Genomic DNA, 16894 nt, shown 5'->3' with positions numbered 1-16894 from the left:
GATTGAACAAAAAATCTGACATTACCCCCCTTTACTAATACTTTTTTAAAATCTCAATAAAAGAATCTGACAATGTTGACCCTCGCCCCAAAAAGACAAAATTATTTTCTTACACAACACTGACAACTCTATTCAAAAATAAGTCTAAGAAACTGACCAAACTAATTTAACAGAAGGAATCATATATTTAAATAATAATAATAATAATTATTATTTAAATAATAATAATAACAATAATAATCTTCTTGCCAAACATAAAGAATTACCCACAAAAATAATATCCGACCCCCCAAAAATAATAACAATAATTTAACTAAAAATATATATTTTTATAACAAACATTTATCTTGTGAAAACAATCAATAAATCGCCAAAGAAAAAGGCAGTCCAACCAAATAACGCATTTTCATTCATTTCTGACAATTTACCAAAAAAATCACTTTTTTTTAACCAAAAGGTTTTATTAAACAAGACAATGACATTTAAAAATAAAAAAATTCTAAACCCAAAAACTCTAAATTTGCACTCAAACATGTGACAATTCAAACAAAAAAATTGTTTTTTTAAAAAATATATTTTTACCACAATAGACCGAATTTTGACCAAATAAACTGACATTCTAACCCCACAATTCTGAAAATTGGACTTGTTTGTTCATTATCTGTGTAAAGCGTGTCGCTTTTGTTGCCTTTGTGTTGACAGAACGGACACATCTGTTGCTCAGTGGACCCCGTGTGCCTTTAGTGGCTGTGAAGGCAGCATTCTCCATGTAAATGACAAGAGAAAGAAAAAAGAAAAACAGAAGACAAAAATACCACCACCACTTTAATGTCTCCTCACTGATCTTGAAATGTACTGTTTCATTGTCAATGCCAGCCGGTTTGGTGCGTTCATTAAAAAGAAAAAAAAAGAACAAAAACAACAACAATCGTCTTTCTACCAAACATTTATGACAGCTAACATGATGATGATGATGATGATGGCCTTCACTCTTTGTTTACGCATCCATCCACATGAACCTTGTAAAATATGAATATTAACTGGCATGGTTGTGCTTGATGTCCAAACATTTCTTTTTGCAAATTTCTTAACGGATAAAATGATGCTGATGATGATGATGACTCTTTAGAAGCCTGTTAGCGTTTTCTTTTTTTTTTTTGCCACTTACTAACCAGTCGTCAGTACTACGTGTTGTTTTGTAGCTTTTTATTGCGCTTCTCTTTTGGTCATATGTTTGTGAGGGTTTTTTTTCTTTCTTTCCCAGCTTGTTATTGTGTAGTAGTGAAATAAAGTATTTCCATTTACATTGGCCTTCATGTGTGATATTGACCCGAATTTTCATGACTATAGGTCGCACATTGGAAGTCTTCCATTTTTTCTCCAAAATGGACGGGGCACCGAATTCCAAAATCTGTGATTGTTGCTTCGATGAGCACTGCGATATGCGGACACGATGTTTCTATCACGAAAAGGCGGACGTAACTGAGGGCGGCTTGCGGATGATTCTTTGAGGAACACATTTTAAATATAGACAATTGCTTGCTCTCTTCACAGGTTTATTCCCCAACGCCTTTAAAACTGCGGTGGTGAGGTGACGCCCCTTCTGAAGAAGAGCAGTTTGGACCCCACAAAGCATTTTTAATAAATCCAACTGACCATTTTTAAGTAAGATTTCGAGAAACTAGTTTTTCTCCAATTGAATTATTTTTAACGTACAAATAATATTTAAGAGAAACATCTGTCAGATTTTAGGACGAACCATAGTACAGAGAAAGCTCTTTTCAGGATTTTAAATGATACCAGGTGTAATGCAGACATAGAAAAAGCAGACGTAGGCGGATATAATGCCGGTACGTGTAGTGGGCAAAACAACGTCGGACCCCGGAAAATGGCGCCGATGAAGAGACACGCCTACGAAGCACAGTTCAAACTTGAAGCGATCAGTTACGCGGAGGAACATGGCAATCGAGCAGCCGCGAGAGAATTCATGATCAACGAAGCAGGAGAACGAGCTTTGCCAAATCAAGAAGATAAAGCCGCGTTTCCGAGGAAACAAGGCGCTTTCGTTTTATGAAACTATCCACTCGGGCATGGACTACCGTGGCGCAGAAACTTCCGGTTGACTCCAAGGAAAAGTTGGCCACCTTCCGCTTCTACTGCCGTAAAAAGATTGGCGACAAACACATCCAGCCCAAACACATCACCAACATGGACGAGTTTCCGCTCACTTTTGGACATCCCGGTGAACGACCTTGTCGAAAAGATTGGGACCAGCATAGTTGCGATAGGCACAAACTAGCGCGAGCAATCGACTTTTATTTGGACGTACTTGGTTGACACCTCCACCTTTTAAGAGAGACGACAAGGAACTCCAACCGCTGGGCATCGGTGTAAAAACAGCGTTCAAAGTAAATTTTGCCAGCGGCGTGGGAGCAATGTATGACAGATGGCGAACACAGTTTTACAAAAACTGAAGGCAGCGCCGGGCTCAGTTTGAACTGATGTTCGAGCTTTCAAACAAGCCGGCATCATTTTTTTCGGAGCCGCATAACAACGAGACCCGCTTTGACAATGATGGGATGGATCCCGGCATGTTCGATCGCGAACTTGCCCAACTGTTCATCTCGGATGCAGAAGATGAGGACTTTGAGGGACTTGTGGATGAGGATCCAAAAATGTGAGTAGAGTGTTAAATACTTAAGCAAAGTACCACCAAACTCGGTTTTGCTTTTTTTATAAAACATACGCTAGCGTACATGCATGCTACCGTATTTTTTTAAGCTAGCCTACGGTTTACCATGCCTGCGTCCAATAATGCAGTGCATGTTATGAATGTGTTAAATATAAACAAAGCACCTGTAACTGAGTGCGCCTCTTAATGCGGTGCGCCGTATGGTCGTGAAAAAAAACAGTATTTAGCAGTTACAGATAATGTTTAAATATAAGAAGACTATAACACTATAACATGAGCCCAACACTAGCTAGCATAAAATAGAATGCTAGCTAGCTATTTTAGATGGATAGACAGATTAGATATAAAATGTGTGTGTGTGTGTGTGTGTATATATCTATCTATATACATACTGTATATGTATAATATATATATTAAATACAATTAAAAATTAAGTACAATTAAAAATGTATACATAACAGGAAATGAATTATGTCAACGTATTAAAAAGTGATCTATACATACAGTATATTCACCAAAGCAAATTAAATATATTTAATGATAAAAATAATGAATTGTTTATGAATTAAATGCATCTTTATTTGGCAACGAACTTTTTGTTTGTCTAAATCACACATGTAAATGTGTTTAAAATATTTAAACATATCCATCCATCCATTTTCTGAACCACTTATTTTACTTAATTTACAGCATGACATCATGGTGAAGTGGACTTGTGTGAATTTTTATTTTATTTTTTACTTTTGTTCTACGTTTAAGTATGATACAATGTTGTTCCCAATATTTCCATGTTTTCTGTCTAGCACCACCCTGAGATTGACCAGAGATCACTGTGTACAACCGGTAAAAAAAAAAGTACAAATTTATTAGTTCAGCAGACATTTTGAATACATTAAGTAAAAAAAAAAAAAAAGACAACTTTTTGTGTGCTTTGGATTTGGAAAAAAAAATAGACAAACAGGAAGAGATGTTGTTTTACTTTGCCAACATATTAAAGCCTCCTGCAAAATGTTCACTTGTAGAACACTAATATCTTCATAGGGCCGTTTCATGTTTAAATTACACAACCGAGCGCTTCCAGAATATTATGGGAAATACAGCTACCTCTTTACCCCATGGACACACACACACCTAATGAAAAATACGTACAGGCTCTCCACAGCAGACTGATGAAATTTCTTTCAAATGTTAAGACCTGCAAATTAAAGAATATACATAATTGTGAATGTAAATGTGTGTGTGTGTGTGCGATTTTTGTTTTAAGCCACAGTAGTGCTTCTTGATTTTGATACATTATTTTGTTTGCCTCCTTTTAGAAGTGAAACGCATTTGAGAATATTACGGTGTCATGCTTTGAGTGCATTATAATTTAGATGCATGCAAAGGCAAATCCTATTATTGCACTGATGTCTATGAGTAATACGCTTGTTATTCAATTAGACTCTTTTCTGTATGAGCTGGCCACAAATGTATGCAAATTCGTCTTTTAGCTGGGAGGTGAAGTGGGGGGGAGAAAAAAATAGAGAGAAAAATGGCAGAAAGCAGTCGAGCGCATATAAATGTTGCAGCGTTTGAAGTACAATATTAAAAAGTAATAAATGTGCATCCACGTTGTAAGACACCGAATGGGGTCATCAAAGACAAAAGCAGGCACTTTGGAGCAAGGCAAAACTGTGTCTTCACTTTGATGGAGTCGGCTGGCATAAGATGGCGAAGAGTCCACTTTCCGCGGCACGTATAGCAGGCATTTTGAAAAATATAAAATTTCAAATACATAAATAAAAACAGAGTATACATTTCAAAAGCAAGAATATCTTCAGCGTAAAAAAAATCGTCCCTAGCTGCAGTGGCGCCTTGGCATACGAGTTTAATTAGTTCCGTGACCATGATTGTAACTCAAAAGATTCATAGCTCAAATTGTCTTTTCGTTCCAAAAGTATTGAAATGGCAGGTCACTTCCTTTGTTTTTATCGCGCACTGACGACATTTGGTTTTCAGACCAAAAGATGAATAGAAGACAAAATAGAAGATTCCAGCTTTTGAAGGTCTTACACTGGCCAAGGTAATCACTGACAGGTAAAACCTGTCTGCATTTTCCCCTCCTAAAGAGGATAGTGAAGGGAGAAACCTCCAGAAACAAACAAGAACTGGGAGCGGCTGCGGTAAAGACCGGGAAATTGCATTTTAAATGAAAAAAAAAACCAGAATCCCATACTCTGATTACAGCTTTGTGGTGAAGTTGGCATGAAAATGTGTCTCAGAGGACTGCAGCTGATTCCAAATCGGATATCTTCAAGCACGATAGGTACACGCATAGGCTTAGACTTGCAAAGTGGTGTATAAAAAGTTAAGGCAGAGCCATGGCTGCGGTTGGATGAATGGGACCAGCGGGGATCAAGGAATAGGCCTCGGTTGTAAGGCACTCAAGTATTGGAAATGCACAAATAAATCACAGCAGGAACTGTGCCAAAGTTGTGTTTGGAAAGATCCATCAAACAGTTTTGGTTTCAAAAGAGAGCAGTAAGAAAATATCGGTAAAAAATGCTACGTGGCTCGCTGCTTTGACCAAGTGCGGTCGGTAAGGTCACGGTGACTGTTGGGCGACGTACTGAGAGACGTTGGTTTCCTCGCACGGCTCAGCGGCGTCATGACTGATGCCGAGCCACAAGAGGAACGGGATGTCGTGGGAGACGTCCCATTCCTCGGGTGTCTCGGGGTCGATATCCACGACGGGATGTTCCTCTTGCGCTGCCGCGGAGATGGCGTCGCTGGCGGGAGGCGTCTTGGCAAAGTGCACCCTGTCCAAGAATAGCGACACGGGCGTCCCCGAGCCCTTAGGGCTGTCCGAGTCGCCGGCGTCCCGCGGTTCCTCGGGGGTGGCACCCATCTCTTTGCTGTACTCGGACGGCGACTTCCTCGTCATCCTCTCGTAGCTCGCGTCTAGGTTTTCGGCAAAGGGCTCCGGGTCGGGGAATCGGCCCAACAACCAGACGAAGAGGCCGAAGGAGAGGAACGCCAGCACGCTGGGGATGAAGGCCAGGCACTTGATTTGCATGCTGGCGCCGATGTAGCGGCTGTGCAGGGACAGGTCCTGCTCCATGTAGGGCCGGTTGGTGATCGGGTCCACGTTTTTGGTGCGCCACTCGTAAGTCAACGTGCTGCGGTTGAACGTCCGGAGTGTTTCGGCCTTCTCCACGTTTAAGATCTGCTTGCCAGGCCCCACGTACTGACCGTACTCATACGGCTGGTAGAAGATCTGGTTCTTCCACATATTCAGGTCCAAAATCATCACCAGGAAGATGACGCCGTAGTTGAACCACTTCCCTGAGAGGAGACGCATGATGTTAGCCCCTTGAACGCTGACCGTGGAAAGCAACTTGTTTTCGCCTTTTATGCCTGACATTTATTGTTAAAAGGCAGCGATTTTTACATGGGAAGAAAATCTGACGGCACACCACTAAATTGGGGCAAAAAGTGGATACACCTGTTCATACGTCGCAGGCATAGATACGGTTGGTTGTATTTTAAATTCTTTACAAAGACCCGCATGTCATCATGAATTGGTCAAAAAACGAAAACGCGATCTGAACTTCAACCAACTCACAACAATTCCCAATATCGCAAACAAACCCGCAAGACTTCTCCGAGAGCTAAACGGAATCTTGAGTTTTATATTCTGAGAAACTTGCACTTTCAGAAAACTTTAATTGGAGAATTATTGAAGCTAGGCCTTTACACAGTGCCACTGGCAGACTTACGTGGACAGATGAAACAAAACTGTACAATACCATCAAAACTTCAAGCTACAGTTAACAGTGACGTATGGTCAGTGGCGCATTGTGGTTCAGGGCTGCTTTGACAGCGCAGGGCCTGGACGCATTTCTACCATCAAAGGAGAAATGAATTCAACTTCAACTTCCAACTGAAGCTCAAAACAGGACAGGTGATGCAACGGGCCAACAGTCCTTACACCAACCCAACTAAGATGCTACGCTACGACTTCAAAAGGCCAATTCATGCTAGACAAACCAAGAAAGTTGCTGTGAACGGAAACCGTCAAGAAGTTGAGCTTTAAAGGAAAAACACTGTCTCCACCAGGTTTAATAGAGTTGCAATTTCCTTAGGTGCGGATAGGTGAGTGTTTGTTTCGTGGAAGGGGGCGACGATTTGGGTGTCTCGGGGTCACCAGTGGAGAGCCACGACGAAATGAGTGAAAGTAAGAGAGTCCTCAAGAAATATAAGTGACGGAGAGATGCGGCTTGCAGGGAAGAGCCGAACGGCTACATGAACGGGAAGCAACAGCGCGGTGAGCTCGTGAACGGATGTGCACATGAATCCATTCAAGTACTCCAAAAAATAAAATTTTAAAAACCGAGGTTGCAAGAACAACATATTCCTTTCGTTATGGAGCAACGGCGATTTTGACGAGACGTCCGTACCTGTGATATGAATGCGATACTCCTCTTTGACGATATATTTGCAGACGGGAAGTTTGAAATTCAACTGCGCCGTGGACAGTCCCGGCAAATTTATATCCATGTTCCCCATGAAGTGAGGGAACTCCCAGTCCTGCACACACGAAACACAATATTATATCGTCTGAAAATTGATTTTTTAATTGCTTGTGTAGTATGACAGTAGAGCAGCTGGGCCTCAAGAGTGACTGCCCTCCCGTCCAGGGTAAAATTGAACAACCAATTAAGTCTTTTGGAAACAGCATTACTGTTTCTCAGTCAAGGAACAGGCCAGAAAGAGGCCGAGAATCATAGAGCAGCAGTCTTGACGAATGCATCAAAAGTCATAAACAACTTTTGAATTAGCCGGCCAGTGTTCGCTCCGGTCAAGTACGGCCATTTTCAGAATGCATTTCAATAAGGTCAAACGCACGTCGTCCAGCCGAGTGGACACAACGTGTTTGAAAATTGGAAAGTTGATTGTCTTTTGCCAGTCATGTCATTGTCATGATTCATGCACAAAAGCGTTAAAATTCATCAAAACATGCTTTGGCTGACTTGAGTGCGTGTTACGATATTGAATGAACACCGCATGGTAAAATTCTGCGGCCCGGTGGTCCAGTGGTTAGCGCGTCGAATCCAGCTCCGGCTTCCCTGTGTGGAGTTTGCATGTTCACCCGGGCCTGCGTGGGTTTTCTCCGGGTGCCCCCCCACATTCCAAAAACATGCATGGCAGGCTGATTGAACACTCAAGATTGTCCCATGGTGTGAGTGTGAGCGCGGACGCTTGTTCGTCTGTGTGCCCTGCGATTGGCTGGCAACCGGTTCAGGGTGTCCCCCACCTACGGCCCAAAGACAGCTGGGATAGGCTCCAGCACCCCCCCCCCCCCCCCCCCCTGTGACCCTTGTGAGGATAAAGCGGATAGGAAAATGAATGAATGGTAAAATTCTGAAAATACAAATCCAACAACTCCCTAGCTATTCCCAAAGTCGAGCCCCCGGTTTGTGCTCCGGCGTTTTCTGCTGCTTTCCACACGAACAGGCCTGAGGATTAGCCACCATAAAGATGTGCAGCACAAAGACAATCTGCGCAAATCAGGCCAAACTCAGGAGACCCTCGACAACGAGTCGAACCCACATTGAGCCCGGTGCTGTCACCCCCGCCTCCCAAACATAGTAATTAAGCCCAGCAGTCGTCTATGGCGTGCCGCGGTGGCTGCAGCCGTGAGCAGCGCTAACGAGCGTGGCATTTTGGTGCTCTGCCGACAAAAAAAAAAAAAAATCAATAAAATAACGAGTCGCAATGACAAAAGAGGAGGAAAGTAAACTCGCCGGGTTTATCGTGCTATACAGAGACAAGCCAAGGACTCAATTTATTTTTTTTTTTTACCTCTTCTGAACATTGAGCTGCGTAATTACACACGCGCACAAGTCGAAAAGTAAACCATCGCTCGGAGGCAGGAATCCCAAGCAGATCATTAATTCGTTTGAGAACAACAGCGCCCATGTTTTCTCATGGAGGATTAACTGCGTATGAACTGCCCCAGAATCCTCGGCGGGCAACATGGGAGTTATCCCACTGGTGAACACTAGGGGGCGCCGTGGCCAAAATAATCCGTCACTTCGGGGAGAGTGTGCGGCGAAGAAATGTTGTGATTCACTCAAGCGGAATTGAGGAATTAACGACATTCAAATGTGAATAATTGCATGAAATTTGTCCGGTACTAGCGGCTATGCAAATCAGCATGGATGTTAATCATTTCTTTTGGTCCTTCCGGTGTGTGTGCACGGTGATTAATACCGAGTGTGTCCCAGGCTTGACCTAAGCTTGCCGGTTTGAAGTTAGCCAAACATGAAGCTACCAACTACCGTTAAAAGCGGCGTGATGTTTGTATTTTTAGACACCCGTGCCCTGAGTGGAGGAGAATACAGTAGTGCAGGTGTGTACAAACAATAGGCATTTGGGGGGGGCATTTGTAGCCTGCTGTCAAGTTTTAAGCCGCCCGCGGCATTTACCAAAAATCTGCAGCTAGGGAATGTTGTTTTTAATACACTATAACGGGTTTCGAAGGATGCCAAGATTCAGTGAATGGGATGAACGATTCAAAACGAAACTAGTGACATTTTTCTTCATAACACTGTGACGAAGTTTTATTTATTTGTTTTAAACAAGCAAAAAAATGATTTCATCCGCTCTCTGCGCTGTGTCAAGGTCCAAATTGTGAACATGGATGAGACCCAAGTATAACTGCTTTAAAAATGATCAGCTAACAACAATTGATCGCGCCGTTTTGGTTTCAAGGTCAGATATTTTCTCGTAGGATACAGGTGCAACCCCCAACCCCCCCAAAAAAAAGTAAAATCCGAAGCTTTTTGCCTTTTATAAAGCCGTTCAGGGAGCAGTTTTTCGAAAATATATCTGAAATATTTTAACAACTCAATGGACTGATTTTTAATGAGCTTGATATATTAAAGTGGAAATTTTTCAAAGTGGCCCTTGCATCCTTCCATTTTTCTGTTTGTGGCCCTCGGAGGAAAAAGTTTGGGACACCCCTGCTGTAGCATCTCTCGGAGCTAATGCTATGTTTACATTCTGTTCGCGGCTGAAACGGCAACCCGGTTTGCCTCAAACGTAGCGCTGCGAGGGATTTGGGGCCATTTTCTTCCGTCCATATCCAAGTCTCACTAACTTCGCCGACGGTCTGTCACAGTATCTGTGTTGGCGCCCTCTAGAGAGAAGGTTTTTGGTCAAGGGTCTCCCATAGCTACAAGTACGTCCCCCCTGGTCCTGACCGTCACATTCCCAACCCCATGTGTGTTGCGTCCCTCCCGTTTTGTTTCATCCACAGTGGACTGATAAGTGATTGCCGTGGCCGCCGGGGACACAACGTAACCGACTGCAACAGGGGATGCTAACGTCAGCATGCGTTATTTGTCATTTCTAGCCACGTATCCGAAAATAGCACAATAACACGGGGACCCATGTGGTCTTGACTTGGCATGCGCGGAATCCCAGGTGACCCACGAGGGCCCGCTCGGGCTGACGGAAACGCATCAATCGCAAAAACGGCCTTTTAAAGAAGCGTGAAGTAGAAAAAGGGCATCATTAACCAAGGGAGGACGATCCAAATCGTGCTTTTTATTCATGCTTAGTAGCCACTCTTTCGAGTTGTTGTTTTTGTCCGGACAAACACAACTGCATATTCATGAGCCATAGCGAGACGGGCCCCATTGATGGTCCTACGGGAGGCAGAGCGTTTGCGTTCGCGTTTGTGTGGCCCATCTTGTGAGTCATCATAAAAGGAAACGAAGGCGGCTCACATTGTAGGGCTCAGTCGGGGGGGGGGGGGGGGGTTCATGTCGGGTGAGAGGAGACGCAAAGGGCCACAAACAATGGTTGTGCGCCCACATAGGGAGAATATATTTGCGAGTCCTGCATGTATTTGTGTCCACGCCGGCTGAGAATGATCAAACGCGCCGCTCGCCGCTCTGTGCCGCAGCTAGTCATTGATGAATTGGGAGAGGGGGGGATGGGAGGCCGGGATATAGCGACGAGACGTAGCGCAGGAAAAAAAAAAGACCAAGAGACGTCCCAGCGAATCTTTTTTTTTTTTTTTTTTTTTTTTTTTTTTTTGTGTGCGCGCGTTGTTTTTAATTGGCCACCGGGGAACACTCGTACCTGCATGACAATGAGGAGGTCGAAGACCAAGATGAATGAGGCCAGGAAGGCTCTGGAGACCTCATCGCTGGGCAGGAAGCCTCGGTTCAGGCAGTCCCAGCAGATCCAGTTGGTACTGATGGCGACAACCACCACTGACGTCAGGGAGAGCAGCACGGTCCTGCGGCGCGTTTTTGTGAGGTAGAAGAGATTTGTGAATGAATTAGAGAGGAAGCCAACCTTGAAAACAAACGCTTATTTTCTCCCAAATCCAAACGAGATGAGGCGCACATTTATTACATCCTGAAAGGGATGAAGAATGAGGGCAGAGGGGGAGTTAATGTGGCGAAGAGCAAAATACAGCAGATAAGTGGTCCTGACAAGATGAATGAAGTGCAATTGCGCGTGCTTTTCTCAACCGCGCGCTGACTATAAATGTCACATTCGCGCAAGGCTTTTCTGTTTTTTTTCCCCCGCCCATCTTGTAAAAATATTCCGCCATAAGAGTGGACGCCTGTCTCCACCCCCTCTGAGGCGATTTACAACCAGTAAAGCTGAATTTCAAGTGCTGCATTTTCAACTACCAATGACATTTCATCGAGTGCAAAACCTCCTCCAGGACAGAATCCCAATTTGGACCATGAGCATCACCGATATTGCAGATATGGAATCTCATGCTTATGCCTGAAATATCCATTCGCTGAGAAATTCAGAAACAATAAATACAAATTACCGTATTTTCCGCACTAAAAGGCGCACCTAAAAGCCACAGCGTGCCTTAAAATCCGAGGCACCTTTTGCATGGTCCTATTGACCTTTTGACCCCAAAATGGCTCCTTGTTCGAGACATGCTGACAAACTGAAGGCGATCAGTTACGCGATTGGTTACACAGTTGAACACGGAAATAGAGCAGCGGCAAGCGAGTTCAACGTGAACGAGTCAATGTTCTAACTCGCTGGTGGTTAAGTGAACTGTGTCACTGCTTTATTGAATAAGTTTTGCTGGCATCTGATCGTTCTGTTGGTGTTTCCGTGAGCGTAGCTCCATCTAGTGGATGTATTGTAGATTGCGTACACACAATGTATGAAAACAATTACAAAATAGGCCATTCATTGAAGGTGCACCTCATAATCCAGTGTGCCTTTTAGTAGCTCAATGGCTTGATGAAAACACAATGTTTCATTGCAGAGGAGCAATGTTAACACAGAAACAATTCCAACAAACGTTCCCACACAAAGCCTTGTCAGAAATGGAGACAGACTTTCTTCTCCCCGGCGCAGGGCGAAACTCAACACACGTGACAGAAACTGCGATCCTCCAATCTGTCGGCCCTCCGGGGTCTGCAGCATTTGTTTAGCGGTTATTGAAAGGTCACGACGAGAAAAAAAAAAAAAGAATACAAGGCGAGGATTTGCCATGTGACCTCGCGATGTTCATCGATTTCCCCTCCCGTCTTTCTCATTTAAAGGTGCTGACACCGACAATGAACGATTAACACGGCTACCGGCCGCTTCGAGCCCTTTGATAGTCTGTGGATGTACACACGACTAACCGACATGAGGCACGTGACAGGGGTCGTCAACGTTTTTTCGCAAACTGAGAGCTACTTCTTGGGCACCGCTGATGTGAACCCTTTGAGGGACAGCGGCTACTACAGTGGACGGCTTATCACGTCATCAGGTTACAGGGTGCATGAAAGGGTTGATAACCAATGCTATTAATTTTTTGTAAAGACACTGATCATGTGAAGGATTTCGCACAAGGATTAGGAATCGGGTAAATATCAATATACAGTGGCACCTCTACTTAAGAACGTCTCTTCATACGAAATTTCAAGTTACGAAACGCCTCAACAGGAAAAGATTGCCTCTTGTTACGAAATAAATTTCAAGATATGAAAGGTAAAAATACACTATGGGCTGCTAGTCGCAGCTCCGAGTTTCCTGAACGCAAAATACTAATAGCTGCTCTGCCATTGGCTATTACCGAGCATCTTCCTGGCATCTCATTGGCTAAGAAGGACCTCTACCAGATGTGTCTTTGTAGGTATCATCATCATCATCATATCTTGTCGCGCCAGTACTGGATCCATTGCTTGGCAGCATCACTTGTGTCTAAGAGGTCTTGATCTGTGCAGGTGGGCCCCAGTTCACAATCCCGAAGAATGTAATCCATTGTTTGTATTGGGTGGCCACACGGACACTCACTGCTGAGTGAGAGTCCCCATTTATAGGTGTTGTTCCCAGTCTTGCCTACTCTGGTTCTTGATCTATTTAATGTCACCCAGTTCTTTCTTGAGAGGGCAGTTCCACTTGGAAGATGTTCGTTTGGGCTTTGGATTGCACCATTTAGTGCAGAGCTGTCCCATTCTCTCCATTTTTCGAGCCTGTGGTTTGTTGACTGCTCAGGGTCTAAACTTTGGACGGTCAAAAAAGCTCTTTCTGGACTTGTGTCATTTTCTTGACTATGCTTTTGTGTCCTTGCATGAATGTCTCTACGTATGTGTGGTGGTGCGATGCCCGCCAATCTGTAGAGTGCTGTCAGTGGTGTTGGTTTTAGGTAGATAGACAGATATCTGTCGATGCAGCATCCTCATCATTCACCTCTCCGGTCATGATGCGTTATGATCGTTTTCCGTAGATGTGAATTAGCCAGAAAAAGTGTTCACCAGTCGGGCGATCGCTGATGATGCTGAGGTTTGCCTTGGACATTTTTCAAAGGATTGTTAAAAGCTGACAAAAGCAAACGTGGATCAGTTCTTGACAAAACACCAGGCAAAAACCACTTCTGAGAAAGAACATGGACTAAAGAGGGTAAAAAACGATGAGGACGCAGTTAAAAGTTAAATGACCATCATTTTTATTCTTGACTCTACACAACTCATTTATTGTGCAATAATCCTTTTGTGGCATGTATTTGTGACATGTTTTGATGCATTTTTATGCTTTAGAAAACATTTATGTCAGAATTTGGGGGGGGGCTTGGAACGGATTAGGGCATTTACATGGAAAACGCCTCTCTATTACAAAACTTTTTGAGTTAAGAAATTTCTTCCAGAACAAATTAATTTCGTAAATAGAGGTACCACTGTAGCCCCACAGCGCGCGGGTTCGAGATCCAGATTTAGTGCAGGAGCGACTTCATCTCAAAAATGACTGCATCAGGGCATCTTACCAGAAAAGGACAATCCTATTGTTGCCTTGTTTCCAGAACCTTCGAGCGCCTTTCCCCCACTGTGGATAGTTCTCATCCTGAAGCATCATATCTGTCACCTGTCGAAAGAATGGGAACAGTTGGTCACTAAGTGATTGTGACACTCAGCAAATGTAAATTGGAAACGTTCAAATTACAAACGGCAAAGTCACTTTAATTGCCAACTAAATGCCGAGTCAATTCTTTGGCGATGTTCTCCCCGGGCCTGCGTGGGTTTTCTCCGGGTACTCCGGTTTCCTCCCACATTCCAAAAAAAACATGCATGGCAGGCTGATTGATCACTCTAAATTGTCCCGAGGTGTGAGTGAGGGTGTGCATGGTTGTTCGTCTCTGTGTGCCCTGCGATTGGCTGGCTACCAATTCGGGGTGTCCCCCGCCTACTGCCCGAAGACAGCTGGGATGGGCTCCAGCGCCCCCGCGACCCTAGTGAGGATGAAGCGGTTCGGAAGATGAATGAATGAATTCTTTGGCGATTTTTCTCTTTTTCTTTGTCCCCGTAACCAAAAATCTTGTTTTCTGACAACCGTATCAAGATATACCTGGGATTGAATGCCTGGATTATTAAAAATGGATTCGTAAAAAAATTAATTAAATCATGAAAAACGGTCTTTGGCATGAGAATGAGTTTTAATGCACCTTGGTGAACTAATAGAACGCACAAAAAAAATCATAATAATAAAAATCTGTAATCTGCGGTTGTCCATGCTCCTTCCCCTTCGGCATGACGTCTGCTTCTCCGGTCTCCAAAACGTCCAATCTTGTCTCTCGTCCCGTGGCCCGTCTTTCTCTGCAGCGTGCACGGAATACTAATTTGACCAGCCGAGTAGCTTGTCAACTTGTCTGAGCAGTGCACACGCCGATGTGGGAGAGATCTCTTCTCTTTATTGCTGACAATTTTACAGGGGGCGGGGGGGGGGGGGGGGTGTTCCCTTGTTTCCTTCGGATGAAACGGCGCATTGCCGGAGGAGTAAAGTGGCCTGAAAAGGATACACCTGACCTATGAATGAGGTGCGCGCTAAAACATGCAATCTCAATTTTATAGGCTTGTGAATGTGATTTTTATTTATTTTTAATGGCTTTCAATAATTTACTTGGGAGTACTCCCCTCTCAAAGACTTAATAAAGGGCAATTGTTTTATATCGTTAGAAACCGCTGAGGCAAAAAATGTAAGGTTGGGGCCCGGGCGGGAAAATGTCATTTGTGCTAACCGGTTAATTCAAAAAGGGATTCAATGAGCCTCTCATAACACGTACAATTCATCTCCCCAATTAGCCCCCCACCGCCACCCCCTTGCACAGTCAGACTCGGCTTAACTTTAATCAAGCTAATGTTGCGTTCACGTCCTCTCAAGAGACAATATGATGACGACGCTATGTGGCAGCACAGTTGAGTGGCTGCGTGAGGGTTCAAATTGGCAACCGCAAATATAAACGGAGAGCAATTATTCACACCTCATACTTGTGGTAACGCTTTGTTTGTTGTTCCATTTAGGTGCAGATAGAGGTGTGTAGATGGAGATTTTTATTCTTTTTACCCCCCACCATTACAGTCCACACACAGGCATTGACCATAATAAGCAGCTGCACAGTAGCTGTTGCAAAGAGAACTTTGCTGTTTTGAGCACTGTAATTATATTACAGGCCACACAGTGAAATGCTGGTGAGCTGTTTTGAAGATGATGCGTTGGACTCTTCCCCCAAAATACCAAAAATCGGGCATATTAAGTGAAGTGACCACTCGGAAATTGTACACAGTTATGATTTGTGAGTGTGAATGGTTGTTTGTCTATATTTGCCCTTGAAATTGGCTCGAAGTCGGTTGAGGGTGTATCCAACCGCTCACCCACTGTCAGCTGGGACAGGCTCCAGCTCTTGGCATTAAAAAAAAAAAATGGATGGATGTAAAGTTATATTCTAGAAATATTAACTCATTCAGTACCAGCCAATTCTGGACCAAGTCTGAAAAGACGTTTAAAAACGTCTTTGGGAGTGAATGAGTTAATTGTCTTCCCAAGGTTCTGCTGTCTAATGGTGAGGCTTTCATTTTGACCATTGTTTCCTTTCCTTGCCCTTATGAGGTACGACAGCTCGCTTATCGGATCACATTAAATTGTACATGTGCACAAATATAGGATTACGTTTGTCATTTTACATATGAAAATGCATGTATAATTTACAACGTGTGGGGATAAAGTAAATCATTGATTATTGTTTTGATGAGCTGAAATGTTGCCATTTAGGGTTTAAGGACTGACAGTTTGGTTCAGGTCACGTGAAATGTAAGCATCAAAATATTTGCGGCCCTATTTTCGTGCCCAGCGCAAATGTAGCGCGAAACGTAGTCTGAATGGTATTCTTGCTTTTGGTGTTTTCCTCAACTAGCGCAGCTCGAGGTGCGCGTTTGCTCCGTTGTGGGAGGGAACACAGCTGACTCCCAGCCAATCGAAGCAGCTGCACTCATTCCATTTAAAATCGGCGCAGAGAGACAGCTGCACGGCCTACATGGCATGTCGATGCACGAGATCGGTGTGCGTTAAAAAGGAACGCAAGAAGATCACTTGCAGATGATGTAAAGGTGGCCACTGTGGATGGGCAAATTGTAAGACGCGTCGGGGGTATGTCATAAAATACGCCTATCGAGGTGGAGCGCGGTCTACCAAAGTCACAAATATGCTAAACTGAGCACCGTCTACTTTCTGTCACCAAATTGTCAGATGCGTCGGGGGCACGCCAGCTCCGTCTTCCAGAACGTCCGGCAAGGCGCAACGTGGTCTGCCAAATTCCTGAACCCGGTAAATTCGACTTACTTCATGAAAATGAAGATACGACAAGCGTTCGGGCGCCTGTCGATGGATAAAAAACTGTTCATCAAATCC

General features: G+C 43.8%; 2 protein-coding genes across 2 annotated transcripts in view; one reads left to right on the top strand and one right to left on the bottom strand.

Annotated features, from left to right (window-relative positions):
* The window catches only part of nell2a (neural EGFL like 2a), a 78362-nt gene extending 77058 nt beyond the window's left edge, over positions 1-1304 (top strand). The window contains exon 20 of the mRNA XM_086109111.1: positions 703-1304. Coding sequence (XP_085965237.1) covers positions 703-744 — 42 coding nt within the window. The 3' untranslated portion in view covers positions 745-1304. The remainder of the gene's footprint in view (positions 1-702) is intronic.
* A 2269-nt stretch (positions 1305-3573) lies between these two features.
* tmem117 (transmembrane protein 117) overlaps positions 3574-16894 on the bottom strand; it is a 28702-nt gene continuing 15381 nt past the window's right edge. Inside the window, exons 4-7 of the mRNA XM_086109302.1 lie at positions 13980-14077; positions 10826-10985; positions 7132-7261; positions 3574-6016 (exon numbers count right to left, since the gene is read on the bottom strand). Coding sequence (XP_085965428.1) covers positions 5277-6016; positions 7132-7261; positions 10826-10985; positions 13980-14077 — 1128 coding nt within the window. The 3' untranslated portion in view covers positions 3574-5276. The remainder of the gene's footprint in view (positions 6017-7131; positions 7262-10825; positions 10986-13979; positions 14078-16894) is intronic.

Source organism: Hippocampus guttulatus, chromosome 4 (assembly GCF_054856545.1).
Source record: "Hippocampus guttulatus isolate MCC_2025c chromosome 4, RoL_Hgut_1.0, whole genome shotgun sequence".
Lineage (NCBI taxonomy): Eukaryota > Metazoa > Chordata > Actinopteri > Syngnathiformes > Syngnathidae > Hippocampus > Hippocampus guttulatus.
The sequence above is the reverse complement of the archived record's forward strand: the minus strand, read 5'-3'. Positions and strand labels throughout refer to the sequence as shown.